The 18,682-nt window shown below is 42.3% G+C and overlaps 1 protein-coding gene across 3 annotated transcripts in view; it reads left to right on the forward strand.

Moving 5' to 3' along the window:
• The window catches only part of znf385c (zinc finger protein 385C), a 168,528-nt gene that overhangs the window by 119,007 nt on the left and 30,839 nt on the right, over window positions 1-18,682 (forward strand). For all 3 annotated transcript variants that reach the window (XM_028599927.1, XM_028599926.1, XM_028599928.1), the window contains one exon: window positions 17,351-17,493. In XM_028599927.1, coding sequence (XP_028455728.1) covers window positions 17,351-17,493 — 143 coding nt within the window. The remainder of the gene's footprint in view (window positions 1-17,350; window positions 17,494-18,682) is intronic.

Genomic DNA, 18,682 nt, shown 5'->3' on the forward strand with positions numbered 1-18,682 from the left:
GCATAAGCTTTTGGACATTTGAATAAAATTTGTAAAGTTATTGGAGCCAGCTCAAAAAAAACAATACTACTCACTGCTTCCTGCAGATCCCCAACTTCATTGACTTGGGTCTGTTTGCTTGAGGCCAACGATTGTGTTTAGGCTGATGTTAGCGGAATAGCAAGCACAGAGTCAATGAGAATGATGCATTGGCAGCTCTGCATCTATTAAAGCTGCTTGCTGTTGTCGAAGCCACATGCCACTTTGAAGGGATTTATCAAGCCGCTTAACAAAGAGAGGTGATTGAATTCATTTGCTTACTAATGAGGAGGGATTGCAAATTGTACACTTCCCCAGCTACACTTCCACCTGTTAAAACCATTTGCTCATTACTGCATTAAAATCCAACGTTTGTTCTGTATTACAATCAAACCCTTTTGTCAGCTCATCAGCCGCCGTTGTGCCTTTTTAGTACTCAAACTCATTTCATATGTGCTGGTTTTTGTTGGCTTTTGTCATTAAAGGTGGGAGCTACCTTCTGGTGCAAATTGAGTAGCATAATATGTGTCTTGTGCAAATGTATCTGTATCACCTTGTTTTTGGATGAACAATTTTATTGATTAATGTTGTTTGAGTACCACTTACAAACAAATCCAGTTTCCTTGAAACAAGGCAGAATTTTTAAAAACCACACTACTAAGCCGTGGCACGTTGTTCCACAGAAAATGTAAGTGCATTTGCAAAGAATTAGCTCATGGCAGGGTCATATTTTCATATTTGAACTCATTTGTTGAGCTGTTTTTCTTTTTTCTTTTGCCTAATTCTATACAAAACACTCAAGTGTAATCAAATCCAATCAAATAACTATGTCGGCTGTTGTCAGCTCTTTTCTCTCAGTCAATCAACAAAACTGAGTTTATTAGAGGTAATTGTTCCCTGTTTGATGTTCATGATGTCTTGATTAGTCCTATTCTCTGGAGTGTTGTTGTGGAGAGCATGCTCTCCTGCTGGCCAGATTAACGATAAATCCACCTTGTGTCAGCAGACAGACGCAGACAGACTGGAGTGGGTTAGCTGAGGCCAGCGCAGTCAGACGGGGTTACAGCATGTTAGCCAAAGGTCAACAAAGCTCTAGTTACACCAGAGTTATGTCATCAACTTTATAGAGAGGACTCCCTTGGATGCTGCCTAATAAATATGTGATTGATCCCCATGATGTTAGGACTGATGTAACCCTTTGGTAAGAGCTTGTCCTAGCCCACTGTGTACCATCCCCAGCTGAATGTTATTTCTGTAACTCAACAACTTTATGATACATTCATTTCTGTTGAACTGTTAATTTCTGTTTATAAATACACATCTGTAAAAATTAAACAAATATAGCCAAATTAACAGGCTTGATCAAATGTACGTAATATCTAAATTGGCAGCAGTGATTTTACTAAAAACATTTTTCGTGATATAAATAAACAAAGAAAGATGATAAAACAAACATAACCCTGATGATTCCTTTCACTTTAATTGCTCGACAATACAGTACTGGAGCACTAACCTTTTAAGCTGGTTCAACTTCAAAACACAAGTTTCCCTGCTGTTCTGAAATCATCTTAAAATAAAAACTGGAAAGTTTAAGTTGAATTAACTTGAATGATTAAAACCGATATTCACATTAACATAATGAGAAAAGATTAGTTTATTCAACTAAATTCCTGTATGGTGTTTAAAAGTGCAGTGTTTCAAAAATAAACATCTACTTATCATTTACATCACTTATCTTCTAGTGACCCCTGACAAATGGAGAGTTTAGGTAGTGTTGCTCAGTAAAACAGGAATGTTACAGTGCCACATTAAAATTATTTTCCAGACAATTGAAGTCCATGTGAGAGGAAGTGTTTCTTTCAGCAGCCCAAACTGTGATTCCCATGCTGGTAGGAGTGGTGTAACCCTGAGATTCATGCAGTTCCAACAGGAACAGTCTAAGACTTACCACAGGCAGACTGGGAAACACACTGTTAAATCAAGATCTCACATGATGAGGGCTTAATCTAGTCTGTGTGCACTCTACAGTACTGCCCGCTTTGTGGGTGTTCGTCCATCCCAAATGACCTCAGAGCTTATTTTCAGTCTTTTCGTTAGATCGTCTCCACTGTGCTCTCCCATGATAAGTAGCAATGCTTTGATGCTTGAGGACACTTCAGCAACTTTCAATCGAGATTAATCTGTCTTTGAGATCTGTCAAGGTCTCTGTGGATGCACAGCTGAGAGGAGAGAGAGAGAAAGAGAAGTTACAGAGATGGGCCATTTGTTGCTGCTGTCTCGGAGATGTGGTTCCATTCCCACTTTGCAACCAGAGGGGACAGCTCACTATATCATTCAGCCATTTGTTATTTTGTCTGAAGCAGGAGTTTGCCAAAGGGGAGAAATGTCTGTCTCTTTCCCCAGTTGCCTGAAGGTGAAACCCATGCATCATTCTGCAGAGAGCATTTGTGCCTGTTTGCTTTTGCGTGCATTTGTGTGTGTGTGTGTGTGTGTGTGTGTGTGTGTGTGTGTGTGTGTTCATGCAGATCTCCACATCCATATGTGTGAATAAAAGGAAGGCTTATTCCTAAGCTATCAGGTGTCAGAGACTATTGTTCGGGCTGAGTGAACCAGATTGAATTCCTCTGATTCAGTTTTGTATTTCTTTGGTGTTAAACTAAACAAACCAGACGGGTTGCCTGTATTTTTTGACAACATCCGCTTATTTCCAGCTTCTACCCTCTTTATTTATCTATCTCTCCCTGTTCCTTTTGCTTTTGGCGGTGCTCCTCTTATTTTCTTATCTGCCATAGCTCTCTGCTATTGCATCTCATTTGTGCTCTCATACCGATATTAAAGTTTTGATATAGAGGTGAAACCAAGTTAATGTTCGACTTCCTGGTCCTTTCTGGGTGTTTATTTGCTCTGTGTGGCCACGAGCGCTGGGAGATCTGTTTGCAATTCCCAGTGCTCCCCATTGAATCGCAGTGATCCGTGTTTCTGCTGTTTCTGCTGCAGTTATTAAAAGCCAGGGGAAAGGTTACAGTAAATGCCACTCAGCTGATGTGCAGCTCAAGCTTGCCAGACCTCACCAACCCCCCCCCCCCCCCCCCCCACCACCACCACCACCCTGGGTTTTACTCTAACATTTTGGGGAAAAGTAATTTCACCTTACTTGATTTCTCCCCCATGCTACACCCCCTAAAATTGGCAACTGCATCTCTACTCTCCCTTCAAAAAACCTTCCATGCAGTCATATCTAAAAGTCTGCTAAAGCTGTATTAGCTGCCACAGAATTACAATTAAAAGCATGAAAAGCAAAAGCAGCCCCAAACCTTACCGAGCACCTGAGTTTGACAAGTTGGCAGTTTCCTCTGAATCCTCCCCCATACTCCTTCATGTCTCCGCTGTCCCTCTGAGGCTTCCTCCCCCGTCCTCCAGTTCCCTTGTCACCACTTCTCCCAGACACCCTGGGCACTCATCATAGAGGTCATGCACCTGTCGCCTGCTGTAAACAGGAAATGAATAATTCAGGAGTCAGCGCTCGTTGAGTGCTACAGCTGATGGTCTCTCCGTGACGAGTGAAGATTTATCCCAAGGATTTGCATTATAATCCTCAGCTGGAATCACACTAATGAGAAATGCTCTGTAGAGAGTGTTAGGACCCACTCGGAGCCAGACCGCATGTCCTTGACCTCTGTGGGTGATAAAGTAAGTTTGAAATGGCAGTCTGTAGTGGCACGAGGAACTTCTGCGACACACTGCTTTGCATTTTTAGTAGTATCGTGCTGATACAGTAGGACCACATGCACTCTAAACTGGACTGTTAAGAGCATCTCTCTTGGCCTTTGGAATTTCCTCTTCTCTCCTCTCTTCTCTTGTTTCCCATCCTCTCTAAGGTAACAGTCCGCAGAGGGAGCTGACCTATAACGGAAAGCCAGTTATATTTGAGAGAAATACCCAAGTAGCAGGTTGAGAGGCAGCAAGATGCCAGTTGGGGCTGCAGGGTAGCTAGAGTGATTGCTTTTCACTCCTTATCGCCACACCAGCAGGTGTCTAAGATGCGCTATACTGCGCACTCTGGGGGGATTCACAATTATAATATCCTGGCCACCGGCTCAACCGTCACACAACTCCCACCGCCACCCATCCATCCCTGTGCACTTCTTTTCTTACTCTCTTCACATTGAGTGAAATCCTGCTAGCCAATAGTAACTTTATGTTATGGCCTTGCTTCTCCTGCACAGGCTCTGATAAGAACCCTTATCTGCTCAGCCCCATGTCTTTTTTTTCTGTACCCAGGCAGAGCAGGAGGGCCCTACAGCTGGATTGGATGTTATATAGCACCACCATGGGTGGTCACATTGTTTCTTTTTTAACTATGTTATTGTGTCTGGTGCTTCATGATGGAAAGGCTTTGGAAGCACGAGGAAATAGGCAGCTGCGGAGCGATGCGTGTAATCCTTTGCTGTAGTGAAGTTTTCCTATTTAAAGACATGCAGGCTGCCTGGCTCATGTGTACCGCCTGCAGTACAATGCCTCGTGCATAGAATCATACCTTTATGCCGTTGTCCCATATTTTTAATTACAAATGAGGAATGAGAGGAGACATCTGCATGCCAGCACTTTGAGGAGGAGAGGAGGAAGAAGACAACAAAGGGCAGAGCAGCTTCTCACAAAGGCTTTCCAATTTGCAGCTTGCAGCTGTTTCTCTCCAGAGAGCTTGTCGAACAGCCCGTCCTCTCTCAGCCTTCAAGTGGCTCACAATCCAAATGCTGATTTCTTTGCTGCCTCTGATTGGAGGCCAAAGTTTGGCAAACAATGACACTTTTTCTCCCTTGTACGAAATGTGTTGACTGTTGCCTGACTCTTCTCCTCCATTAACAGGTGTTTAGAAGTGGACGTGATAAGAAACCGATTATTTGGGGACCACAGTTTTTCACAGCTGTACTCATGCACACATCATCTTCTGTTATTGAACATAGGTCTTTCTGCATCTGTTGTCATTGCACACTATATGCATTTATTGACACAAATGTTGGAAACTGTGAGCACGTGACTGTGTACAAATATTGAGCAGTTGGTGCATTGTGTTTGCTTGTTTCCTGACATTTCCCCACCATTGTGTCACCTTTGTTTAGCCGCATATGCTGTACAGGATTGAAAACCAAATGAGCCTAATGAATCCACAAGGCATGGCACTGCGACCTGTAAATTAAGTCCCACAGATGTGCTTCTGTAGATTAATCTTCACACTCATGAGCAATTATTCTGGCAGTGACGCTGAGGCATGAGGCTGATTTGAAACAATTACAGCCCAGGTTGGGCAAAATTAGCTCGTTTATTTCACAAGGCTGCTGCTGATTGAGTGTGAGGGCATTTTTAAAAGCAACCTAGGGGTAATTGGTTTTTAACATCGGCAATGTCCTTCAGCCAACCTTTTAACCTGAGCACAGGCACTTGAGTGTTAAATTATTTCAGTAAATTGTCTCTCAGGTTTGCTTTCAGTCAACACAGATTATCTATAAATTATATTTTGTAAGCGTATGTGGCTAGTTAAAATTATCTTTGAATTGAATTATCTTTGAATTGCTACTGTTTTCTTTTCTTGAGGTGTTATCTAAATTAGAGAATGGGAGGTAATGTATGCATTACCACCACGCCAACCTTCACAGCTGGAGGACTTTTATTACCAGACACATTCCTGTGCCATAATTCTCATATAACTGCATTTCTGTTCCTCAAATAATATAAGAGCTGTCTCCCACTTCCCTGCTTTGTGTTAAAAGGTAGAAAAAAATTATCCTTGGCCCTACAGCTAGGACCCAAAAAGAACAGGAAAGCTTTACCTTTTTTAATAGCCAGTACACATTTCCATTAAGAGTTTTAATTGGCCGTAGAGTTATGCCTGAAAGCAGAACTCGAAATAGCTGTGTTATAAGAAAAGTCTAAAACAAAGAACCTGGAAGTAGAGAATGAGTGAGGAAAGCGACATTTTGTGAAAACCAAATTCAGGTGGAATTGGAGTCGATGATCAGCATGCTATTTGATGGCAAAAAAAAAAATCTGCACTAGAAGGCAATTTACTGACTCGCTGCGAATACAACTTGCTTAGCAGGAGCTCCTTTGCATACCAATGAATGCAATAATACACAAGTAATGCTCAGTACAATGCTCTCTGCCAGCAGTTTGCTAGTGTCGTTTATATAAATAAAGGGAATGTTCTCGCCTGTGATAACTAAAAATCTCAGAATACTTGCAGCTGTGTAAATGAATCATTAATTGTAAAGAGCTTCTACCCTGTGTGTGTGTGTGTGTGTGTGTGTGTGTGTGTGTGTGTGTGTGTGTGTGTGAGAGAGAGAGTGTGTTACACTATTCATCTGAATTTCTGGAGAGGATAGTTCCACTGTGTTCAGCACAGCTACAACTTTCATTTTCATTTTGCATTCGTCACAGTCTCGTAACCACCTTTATGTGTGCCTCTCGGTGTCTGAGTGAGGGTTTTCATCTCTTGCTCCTCTCAACTTATCAGCGGAGGAGTTAAAATTAGAAAGCAACCTCTGTCTTGTGTTTATTTTCTCCCGTACACCACATCCCTCCCTTTAAAAGATCCAACCAGCCCTGCTCACCCACCATATCTAATCAATTTATAATGACTTGTCACAGTTGGCATGACGGCTGTGTGATGCTTGGTTGACCAGCCCGATATTTATTCATGTAAAAAACTATGTCGCACTTAATGTCACTTCAACAAATGACTCAATTTGCTAAGGAAATGAACCTCATCTGAGTTCCTGTCAATCCTGCAAAATTCCAAGCCCTGGGTTTTTGCATATGTGTGGGCATGGCGCAGCTTTGAATTAGTTTGTTTTTTCACGTCACTGCAAGATGGTATGATGCTAGATATGATCATGAAATAGAGATGATGCCATTGACTCTCTCAGACAGATGTTTAAATTGTCATAGTTTACCTTTGATCATCTCCCACCTTTTTAACAGTGTGTTATAAAAGTTTGTTTTTACCTAGAGGGAAAAGTCCGACAGCTGTCATTATCTTTGTAAAGCAAAGGGAGGAGATTAAGAAAAGTGTGGGTGACTTATTAAAGCTGCTCACCCTAAGGCTTGAAAGCAAATAGAGATGATTTTTTTTCTTTTTTGCTGTTTATCGTCACATTGAAGTTCTGTGTACAGCTGCTGCTTCTGCAGAGCAATGGCTGGCCATCGGCACCATCTGCATAGATTAATGTGTTTGATATTTTCCTTCTCCTCCTCCTTTTTCCTGAGTAGCATCAGGATTCAGTAGCATCTCTGTTGCCCGCCCGTAGTTATCTGCCTCGTAGGGCTTCACAGTGGGGAAGCTGAGCAATTTGTTTTTGGATGGCTTTAGGTTTATCATCTCAGCTTGACAGATGGGCCTTGCCTCTGCTCAGGTTGGGTTCGGTAGCGATGCGCTGTTCGCTGCTTGCCTGACAGAACTCATTAAAGACGCTCCCTGGGAGAAGAAGCATCTCCACACAGTCCTGTTACCACCGCCGGACTGCTGAGCCGAACAACATAGACCCAAACGTACTGCTGAAATCTTTTCAGGAGTTTGAGGTTAAACTGTTAAATTTAAGGAATTATTTCTTTATATTTTCAAAAAAGCAACATTATAAAGTAACATTATGATAAAAAGACAAATTACAGTAATTTCAGGGTCATGTTGACCTCACCTCTGTCATTGTTCGGCACTTTTTATAATTGAATTTTAACCTTGTTGTTTGTCAATGCAAGTAACACAGGCAAAGGTTGATATCTTTCTCTGCTGAGGAAGCATCACAGCTGAAGCCAGAGGCTGTATATTGATAACTGTATATTTAAACTTCAATCTCAGGTCATATTTATTGGCTGTAAATTAGCCTCTATCTACCTTTTATATCCACACTGTAACAGAGCTACATGGTGGTTAAATTTTGCTTATAAATCTACTGCACACTTATCTCATTTCATACTTCTTCTTATTTTGTGTTCTGTGATTAATGAAGCACTAAAATGATGATGTCAATTTACCCGAGCAAGCAAGAGAGCAGAAGCCTGACTTAGTACAGGTGAGGATTTTGGGTTGACAGAGAGATCAACAGAACAGATTCAGTGTCTGACTTTGTATAATTCCTCTAAAACTGCATGTGAAAGTAAAGATATGAAGTCATCTTCCTTCCTGAGCGTGCTCTATTTTCAGTCAGGGGGCAAACCGTGCTTAGCCTTGCATATAATCAGGCCACATGGAGCAATCTGCCACTTCCTGCAATCCATGGAAAAGCAAGTGAAAGAAGGGCAGAACTACATATGAGGGATTTTTTTAAACAGTCCTGAGATTAAATATAATCCTCCATAACAAAACTCTTCACAACCATATTAGAGTTTGACCATAGATGAGTTTGACTCCGCTATCTCTGCTGGAAATATCGCAGCCAACACTTTTATCATCTAGCTTTTCGCATCCCTGCTTGCTCTTCTTCCCTCACATGGACAAGCCGACACTTGATTGTTCAGACATCAAACAGGGTAAAGTTGGAGCTCTGTTCTGCTCAAATATTCCTTGCACATATTTACCGAATAAACTATATCTGCCTGCTGTGCACACATCGGAATACTAACTGTCATGTGCAGCACACGCAGTCATCAACTTACACACCCCAGTACACAATATACAGTCACAGTGCTGCCAGCACGGCATGTTGAGTGACCCAGAAAAAAGAATGAAAATATGATTTAAAAAAAACGTTAAAAGCTGTAAAGTAAGGTGAGGAAATGAGAGAGGTAGAGAACGGAGGATAAAATGAAAAGGCTCTTTGTGGAAATTTTAAATTGCATGTTTATGTGGATAGTTTATATTTCTCTTCTCAAAACAGGAAAGTGGCTTGCAGACTTAAAAGCCTAAAGAAATTTCAATTTGAATGCAAAAGCAGCTGGAACCATGCATTTATTTGTCCGCATTCCAGGTTTGCTCATATTTAGAATAACGCTGTATACATCATGATGAGATCCTATCTGCAGCTGTAGAAAAGCATATCATTTCTTGTTTGATGCAACTGCACCACTCAAATTGGTTTAATTGGGGGGCTAATTGAAGTTCTTTCATCATCTCTGTACTGTTTCATCTCATCAGTCCAGTAGCATCCTATCTTAAACTTAGGTTTGCATATTATCATCATATTTTAAGGAGGCGTGGAGAGTAGAAGTGAGGGAGAAATGGCTGGGGATGGAGAGGAATAAAAAGCGCCAGTCTTTAATTAAAAATGATTGTGGTTAATGTTCTCCGTCCATGCTATAATAGTTCCCACGTTGGCCCTCACACCACTTCCTGATCAAGCAGAAGCTAATTGGCTGTTAAGAGTCATTTTTCTTTCCCTCCCTCTTTGTCTCTCCCTCTCAGTGGAGTACATTTGGACATCCAGACGCAGTGCAATGTCATTTCATGCTCTCTTATGGCCGTGAGACTCTAACACACCATGAGGCCAATTTCCAGGCGCAGTGTGTGTGAGACAGACATTTGCATAGTATGTATTGGGTTATTTCATACCTCGGTCAAAGAAAAGCCCGTGTTTGTTGGGTTATTGTAACTTTAAGGCTCCAGTTCTATATTTTTGAGAGTTGTAGTTGTCAGCTCTTCTGCCCTCTCAGATCCAGTCCCATCAGAGGCAGGGCAGTCACTGTTAGGAAGTTTGTGGGGTGGCTGGGGGAGGGTGAAACACTGTGGCAACAGTGTGGCAGATGCACAATGAGCATCGTAGTGTTATGACTCTGAGTGTGCGTGTCAGGACTCGAGTGTATGCACATTTGATACTGGCATATGAGGACTTCGCTAAACATCATCAAAAACAGAGGTTATTTTGTGTACTTGGCAACTGACAAAAGAATCATCCACATGGTTCAGAGTTATTATGCTCAAATTGTGCCTGCACTTCGGCTTATCATTTGACCGGTCAGTAATTTCCCTGCTAAACACATTCATGTTTAGATGTGCAGATATTCATTATCACAGCTGGATAATAGATCAGAAGCCTGATGGTGAAAGTCTAACTGACAGTCCAACTGTTACTCAGCAGGTAGTCACAGCTGAGCAGTAAAGATGTGGTGCATAATGCCCTATATACTGAAGAAAAAAGACAATTGCTCTTACCCCAGTGATCCCACAATCACTAAGAAAGAAACTGAGACAAAGCCAACTCTTCTCTGATGTATTCTTTTAAAATGTTTTTACCCAAAGGATTTCATCATGCTTTCCTTTTTTGCTAGGCTCTATTGGAAACTGCATAATCAAAGTCATCGTAGTCCGGTATGTTATTTTACCTCAATACAAACAGTATAGCCAAAGTCATGTGTCCTCGGCGGTCCGCAAGGGTGTATCGCTTGTAGCAGTACACTGTCTGTTTTTATGTCTCTGTGGGCTAGACCAACAACTATTGAAACTAGGTGTTGAGAAATACAACTAAAATGAAGCATTTTTAGGTGAAAGATTTTAAAATATGTTCTCTGTTCTAAAGTTTGAAGCAAAGACCAGAGCTCAAAGAATGGGAATTGAACAGCCGTCTCCCATGTTAGTCTGAAGTTTTGTTGACCCATCCATCCCCAACCCTGACCTCCTCTCCATGAGGACTTTGTTGCTCTACAATGAGGCACTTTACTTCCTCCTTTCCTTTCGTCATAGTGCCTATGGTCGCTAGAGGGCTTTGTCTTTGAACGTAAATAAATGTTGTATTGGGGCACTGGCTCAAACGACTAATGCTGTTGTTCTTTTTGGGAGGACAGTCTCAAAATGGCACCTGTTTTAAGCAAGTTCGTATGAAGCAAAATTGTGGGGCGTCTTTTGAGAGACAAAAACAGGCAGAAGGAAATAGACGGTGAAAATCCACTCACCCAACTCCAGCATCTATCCCACATAATTACACTGGGCCACAAATAGAAAGGCAGTTTTCTTTCCTCCTCGACCCTCTCCCTTTTTCCTTCCTGTGCTGCTCAGCAGCACTTTGCAGGGATTCTCAGAGCACAAGGGCGTGTCGGGGGTATTTAGATGTGAGAAAAGGCAATTTGTCAGAAACGGGAACACTGAAGTAATGACAGGAGAATTACTTTTAAAGGACTAAAAGGTTGAACGGCTAATTTTGCGAGAGCGGAAGTGGAATGAGGAGGGAAGGCTCAGTGTGTTTGCTTGTGTACATTGGAATCCATTATTTTCTCAGATGAGCAAGAAGAAAATAATTGAAAAATCAATGTTTGAATTCTAAGGCTCAGATGCACCACACAAACATACACGCATCCGAGTAGATGCGATGTGACGGCGGCTGTTGTGTAACCAAGCCCAGTGAGTCATGAGAGGGAGGAATGCGTTGTTGTTATGGTTGGAGGAGGAGGAGGCCTGCCTGGGGAAAGACTGGCAGAGACAGTCAGATCAGTTAGCAAAGTCATCTGGGAGAGAGAGAGAGAGAGAGAGAGAGAGAGAGAGAGAGAGAGAGAGAGAGAGAGAGAGAGGCTGGACATTTTGTTTCAGGCCTTGCCTCAACTGCCAGTGGTTGTCTGGACCCCGGACCACAAGTGAGGCGTAAATAAACCTGAGCCTTGACACAGATGACTCTGGAGAGAAAGAACATACTGTATGTGCACATAACCACATATGCATGCAAACACATACATATGTGCAGACACACACACACACACACACGGACGCAGTGTGATAGAAGGAGGTTATAAGGTGCTGCAGGCTGAAATAAGCCATCCTTCCTCAGTTGCACACACACACCAACATACAAAAACACAAGAAATGTGCTTGAAAAATGTATGTTGCTTTACTTTAAAGTGTACTCCTACTGGAATCCCACACAATATGTACCAAGTACAAAATTACACCTTTTTGTGTACGTGTGCGCGTTTGTGTTATGTGACTGCGTTTATTGACATCCCCCTTGCCCTGGGAGCTATTTGTTTTCAGAGGTGCGTAGGCAGTTCTGTTTGTATATGTTTGTGTGCCTGCATGTGATACTGGTCTAGTACATGTAAGCCAAGCACGCACATTCCTTCGATCGCTGTCGTACATGCCTGGATTTGGGCTGTGCCTCAATGGCAGTGTTATCATCCAAATAGGCAAACAGCCAGCCTCTGATTTAATAAGCTGCCTAGAGAGTCACAGAGAGAGGTGGGGAAGCACTATCAGCAGATAACTGTCCTCCCTGCAAGCCTCGTTTTTTCCTCTGATAGCCCTGCCAAGAGAAGTCTCAGCTTCTCCTCGTTTTCTGTGTGAATGTGCATGTGTTTTGAGTGTGTGAGCGATCCCCCGCTGGCTGCTGCCCACGTGTCTGTAGGCTACAGCCATACTTCTACTGCATCTCTCTGGGTGTCGGACAGACAGCAGAGGAGAGCCACACATGGCAAAGGCAGGCCTGAGCCCAACACTGAGGAGCATATGCTCAGAGCTTTAGTCTTTCAACCCCCTCACCCACCAACCACATACGTCATGGCTGCCAATCCTGCCAAGCCGCAGAAAGCCACGGGCCCGACCACTGACAGATTCCCCCATCTATCACTCTGTTCTGTACTTCACACAGGCCATACATAAGTATCATCATCATACCTCAACATTGAAACCAATTTTAAGATAAAAAAAAAAAAAACACTACCAATATGCCACAAAAACAGGAAAAAAACACAAAATTGTTTGTTATTTTATTGACTGTGATGGATATTGTTGCCATGTTTGAGCAGTGAACGATAAGTGGAATAGCACTACATTTCATCCAGTCCTTCTTTCTAGGAATTATGTTCAGAGCCAATGGTGAGACGGTTGTGCCCTTTTTGTAAGGAGACTGGAGACCGCAGAACTATAATTAAAGTGATGGTTCGGAGTAATTTACCCTTGGGTCCTTTGCACCATGACCTCGAGCCAAACACCCCCCCAGAAGCTTTTTTCACCTGGGTCTAACATTGGGCGAGTTAGCGTAGAGTTGCGTTAGCAGCTGAATAGCTTAGCGCAGGGGCTAATGGACCCACATTTGTATCTCGTAAATGACTCCACTAATAATGCCCGAAATGATACCAAACTTCTACACTAGTACAAATAGGTTATGCACTCATAAAACGATGGATTGGAAAGTTTGTAAGTACACCAGAAGTTTATGAACACTTGCCTGCTGGCTTCTGCTCTCTGTTGCTGCTGCTGCTGCTACCTGCAGTTAGACGAGTGCTTAGGGCTGTTTACAAATTACTACACCGAAAAGGGATACAACAAAAATATTTATTAATTTAATGATTAAATAAGGTAATGTCTCCAAACTTACCTCAATTATTACTTGTCTCCTGCTAGTTATATTACAGCACTTTAAAAAATAAGTTAAAGGTGCAATATGTAATATTGTGTGTAATACTGGCAGCTAGCTAAAATAGTTACTGCACTACCAATTCAAAATACTGGAGAGTCGTCTCCCCCGCACCCTCCTGCCCAGACTCGAAGTTCACGGGGGTTGCCAGGCTGAGACCGCAGCATTCACAACAATGTAGCTGGACGCTTTTCTCACATAGCCAGACATTTCTCCACAGCACAGCGGAGTAGCTAATGTTAGATGCTAGTCTCACATAGCCAGACATTACTCCACAGCACAGCGGAGTAGCTAACGTTAGATGCTAGTCTCACATAGCCAGACATTACTCCACAGCACAGCCGAGTAGCTAACGTTAGATGCTGGCTATATTGACAGTCATAAAAGCCCGTGCTCACGTGGAGCTCTGTAACCAACTAACAGACACACTTTTTCGGCTTAAAATTACAGTATGAACCGCTAAAAACACAACAACCTCACTGTCCTCTCCACACGCCAGTCAGGCACACTTCCTCGGCTTAGAATTACAATACAAAACGCTAAAAATACCACTACCTTGCCGACGGAACACACTTCATTGGCTTAGAATTGCGGCAACAATCGCTAAACACACTGCAAACTCTTAGTCCCCTCTTTCCGATTTACAGCCCCCCTCTCGTGGCTTAAAATAACTCACCGTTGTCGGCTCCAGTCGCTGAAGAGGCTACACCAGGGGTCACCAACCTTTTAGAAACTGAGAGCTACTTCATGGGTACGGAGTCATACGAAGGGCTACCAGTTTGATACACTCTTCTGAAATAACAAATGTGCTAAGTTTGCCTTTAGTTATATACAGTACAGGCCAAAAGTTTGGACACACCTTCTCATTCTATGTGTTTCTTTGTTTTCATGACTATTTACATTGTAGATTCTCACTGAAGGCATCAAAACTATGAATGAACACATATGGAATTATGTACTTAACAAAAAAGTGTGAAATAACTGAAAACATGTCTTATATTTTAGATTCTTCAAAGTAGCCACCCTTTGCTTTTTTTGATAACTCTGCAAACCCTTGGTGTTCTCTCAATGAGCTTCATGAGGTAGTCACCTGAAATGGTTTTACCTTCACAGGTGTGCCTTGTCAGGGTTAATTAGTGGAATTATTTCTCTTATTAATAAAAAAGCAAAGGGTGGCTACTTTGAAGAATCTAAAATGTAAGACATGTTTTCAGTTATTTCACACTTTTTTGTTAAGTACATAATTCCATATGTGTTCATTCATAGTTTTGATGCCTTCAGTGAGAATCTACAATGTAAATAGTCATGAAAATAAAAAGGAAACACATTGAATGAGAAGGTGTGTCCAAACTTTTGGCCTGTACTGTATGATTATTAATGATTAATGATACTCATCTATGCGAAGACACTGATCACGTTAATGATTTCTCACAATAATTATCAAGAATGACTTAACAAGGTGGGAAACAGATAATATCAATATAAACCTTTTGTTTTTAGAACAGGCCTGAGGGCTCCTCATGTGGTCCTTGGGGGCTACCTGGTGCCCGTGGGCACCGCGTTGGTGACCCCTGGGCTACACGCTGTAAACAGCCATGGGCTGCCCGGTAATGTTAACAGTTAGCAGGGTTAGCATGGCGGCGTTAGCCAGGACCAGTTGGGATCACTTTACTGGCTATGTCTCAATTGTTTTTGCGAGTAACCAACTCGGTTACTCTAGCTATATAATTCAATGTGAGTACACAAATGTTGAAATGACAAAAAATGCCCATCCCTAGTAGCTGTGATAAATTAGCGTGGAGCTAATGCTTACCGGTTCAGGAGAAAATAAGCCAACTCTGCGTCCTTTTGGGCTCTAAGCTGTCTCCATCTTTTAAATACATCTCCAATATTTACCAGGGGGTTGTTACGTCTCTGGTCACGCAACTGTTAGAAACATGCTGTTTTCTTTTTTTTATGTCATGTAGAATCTATCTCCGTTGATCCTGTTCGTTTGTTTGCTGCTTTCATGGCTGTACTAACGTTACAGCTGTAGCGTGCTGGGTTTACGTTTTTACAGGTATATCTGGCAACCCGGCCTGCCTGTCAAACTGGGCCGTTGATAACAACACACAGATCAAAACATAAACATAAATTCCGTCACGGAATGTAAATTTCAAAAAGAAAAAATACTGAAATTAGCATTGTTGTCAGAAAAGATAGTATTTCAGTTTAACATGTTTCCTTAATATCTGATGAGGCATTGGTGTCATTTTTGGATTTATTACAGTACAAATATTACATATTGGACCTTTAAATTAAAAAATATTTTTGTTGCATCTCTTTTCGGTGTTGTAATTTGTAGACGTCCCTAAGCACTCGTCTCACAGCAGCAACAACAACAGCAGAGAGCAGAAGCCAGCAGGCAAGTGTTATTTACATAAACTTCTGGTGTACTTACAAACTTTCCAATCCATCGTTTTATGAGTGCATAACCTATATATACTAGTGTAGACCTTTGGTATCATTTCGGGCATTATTAGTGGGGTCATTTAAGAGATACAAACGTGGGTCCATTAGCCCCTGCGCTAAGCTATTCAGCGGCTAACGCTACTCTACGCTAACGCGCCCAATGTTAGACCCAGGTGAAAAAAGCTTCTGGGGGCGTGTTTGGCTCGAGCTCATGGTGCAAAGGACCCGAGGGTAAATTACTCCGAACCATCACTTTAAGTTGGCTTTTTTTAAGCCATGATCATTTTTAACACCTTAACAAAGTGTATTAGTTAATGAAAACATTGTCCTTGGTTCAAAATTGGATTGTGTTTGTGAACAAGTTTAGATTCAGTGAAGATTTCCCGTCAAGATTTGGTAATTTGCCATGTTTTTAGTGACATTACTGTTGAATTTTCACTGACCTTAGCTTAGCAAAATGCTGTTCTTTAGTTCTTTCAGTACTTTGTCTTCATTTGATTTTCATACGCAACACTAATTCTCAGTGTTGAGTGTGATAAAGTCATTTTATTTTTAACAACATGATAGCCGATATATTACCAATTTGTCACTGTGACACCAGTGTTTCTGTCTTCACCTTTCCCTTTTTGTCCTTTTTGTTATCCTACCATCTGTTTCTGAAATCTTGCACATCTCCCTCCCCTACCCTCAGAAGAAGTTATTTTTTTGGCCAATCTCCTCTATTTCTAAGCCGCTGGTATTATTGTAAGGTCAGTGATAGCTTTTTTTTGTTTCTGGTGTGTGGCATCACACAGCAGTATAACCACCTTACTGTGTGTGTGTGTGTGTGTGTGTGTGTGTGTGTGTGTGTGTGTGTGTGTGTGTGTGTGTGTGTGTGTGTGTGTGTGTGTGTGTGTGTGTGTGTTGCAAGAGGGCTCACATGATAGGCATACTTTGGTGTGGCCACGGTGACCTGCAGCTGACACCAATGATTGATCCTAGTGCTGGGATAAGTGCCTGTGCACCGGTGAGCACAGTGGTCCACTGAAACGCAGCCAAGCGGGAAATTAGAAATCTCTTCATCCCTGGTCCATTTGAAATTCAATATCTCCCATCTTTCCGTCGCACAGGCACCTTTCCTCAGCCAATAAATCAGTAATTAAATGATGTGTTTTTGTGCGTGTGTGTATGTACATGAGGACAGGTGGCTTGTCCTTGGGGGATCAGTCTGGGCAATTGGGGTGATGGGAGTATTAAGTCTCCAGCAAAACTGCCCGTGTACACCTCCTATTGTCTGCATAAAAACAGAAACACGCACTGTATTGTCCCAGATACAATCACATGCACACTCCTACACACATTAAAGCCGTGCAATGTGTGTTGAATGTCAGCTGGAGGTGTAATGTTGCCTCTGGTATCAAATAAATCAAAGTCAGGCCTCCTGTGAGCACAGCACCTGACCTTTTGGAAGCCATCAGTGCCGTTCCACAATCACACCGGAACAGAAATGTCCCTCATGTTAACGTTTCCCTTTGTTTCTTAACTTCTAACATCTATCTCTTTGTGTTGTCCAGGTACGTCGGCCCAAGGCAGCCCCCTCCTGGCTTCCCTTCCCGTCCCAGGACGGCCTCTGCAGCCTCCGCTCGACCTCAAAAATCTACTGCCCTTCAGACTCAATGGATCCTCCCCCCTTAGCCTCTTTCCTAACTTTAACACGGTGAGTGCAATGGCTCTTTCCACCTGATGTCATGGAAAATAGCAATAAGATAGAAGTGGACAAATTCCTCTAGGAATTTCATCCATTAAGGTCTCTAGCACAGGCCAAGATAACCTGTAAATGATACAGTGCCTAACTGGATCCCCCAGAAATATCATGTGAATAGGTGACTAATTTCACCACCGAAAAAATACTGTGTTTGGTAATGTGCTTTTTTTAAGTTACTTGCAAAATATCAGTGGTATTGATTAAAAAACATGTACTCTGGGGCAAGAACAACCTTAATTCTATGGGTTGGGGTTCCACATGCTTCATAAATTTAGTGTCAGTCTTCAACCTCATGATCAGTGAGAGGTATAAAGACAGACGGACTGTCTCTGTGCAGAGGCCTTACCTCAGGTTCGGGGTGCTAATCGTTATTCAAGCAGTGTTTCACCTCTCAGCATTCCAGTTGTCACCTCAGTATCAGCATCTCTACAGATGAGACCCATATTATTTAGTTTCGAACGTCAGCAGAAAACTGTTAGGGTTTCAAGCCCCTTGGCTCTGATGCTTACCTTGCCTCAGTCCCTGGAATTAAAAGCCTGTATCTTTAATTCTTCACTTACCAGAGCTATACCCATTGTCATTTTTTGTGTGTGTATGTGTGTAGGCACTTTGGATTTCTTTGATCCCAGTGTAACGCTGTGTGTGTGTGCATGAAGGTGTGAGTGTGTGTTCACTTCCCTCATCACACACTGTGAAACCATCTCCAGTTCTGTGGTGTGTAAATGAAACATAAGCCAGAGCTTTCACTCCAGCATACACTTTACACCTTTTCAAACCAAGCAAGAAAGGAGGGGGGGGGGGGGGGGTGCAGAGAGGTCCACACAGATATCTGGCTGGCTGGTTCGTACAGTGGAGGATATGTGTGAGGGGGTAGATAAACGCTTTATGATGTGTATGTGTGTATGTAGGGAGTCTCCAACCTGCTATTTGAAAAGTGAAGTTTATTCATTTGTTCTGCCGCCCACTGCTTTGGGTGGCCTATACTGCCCTTTGGAGGATTGAGCATGCCCAGCAGCAAAATCGGCATGGAAAAAAGTTATTCCTCTAACACCCTCATGTATTTATATTAGTGGTGGATGCAGTAGGGCAGGTCTCTGTTCAGTGTTGTGTCTGTGTTGTGCTTATGTTTCAATGGGAAACT

The sequence above is a fragment of the Perca flavescens genome, chromosome 15 (assembly GCF_004354835.1).
Source record: "Perca flavescens isolate YP-PL-M2 chromosome 15, PFLA_1.0, whole genome shotgun sequence".
NCBI classification, from domain to species: Eukaryota; Metazoa; Chordata; class Actinopteri; order Perciformes; family Percidae; genus Perca; species Perca flavescens.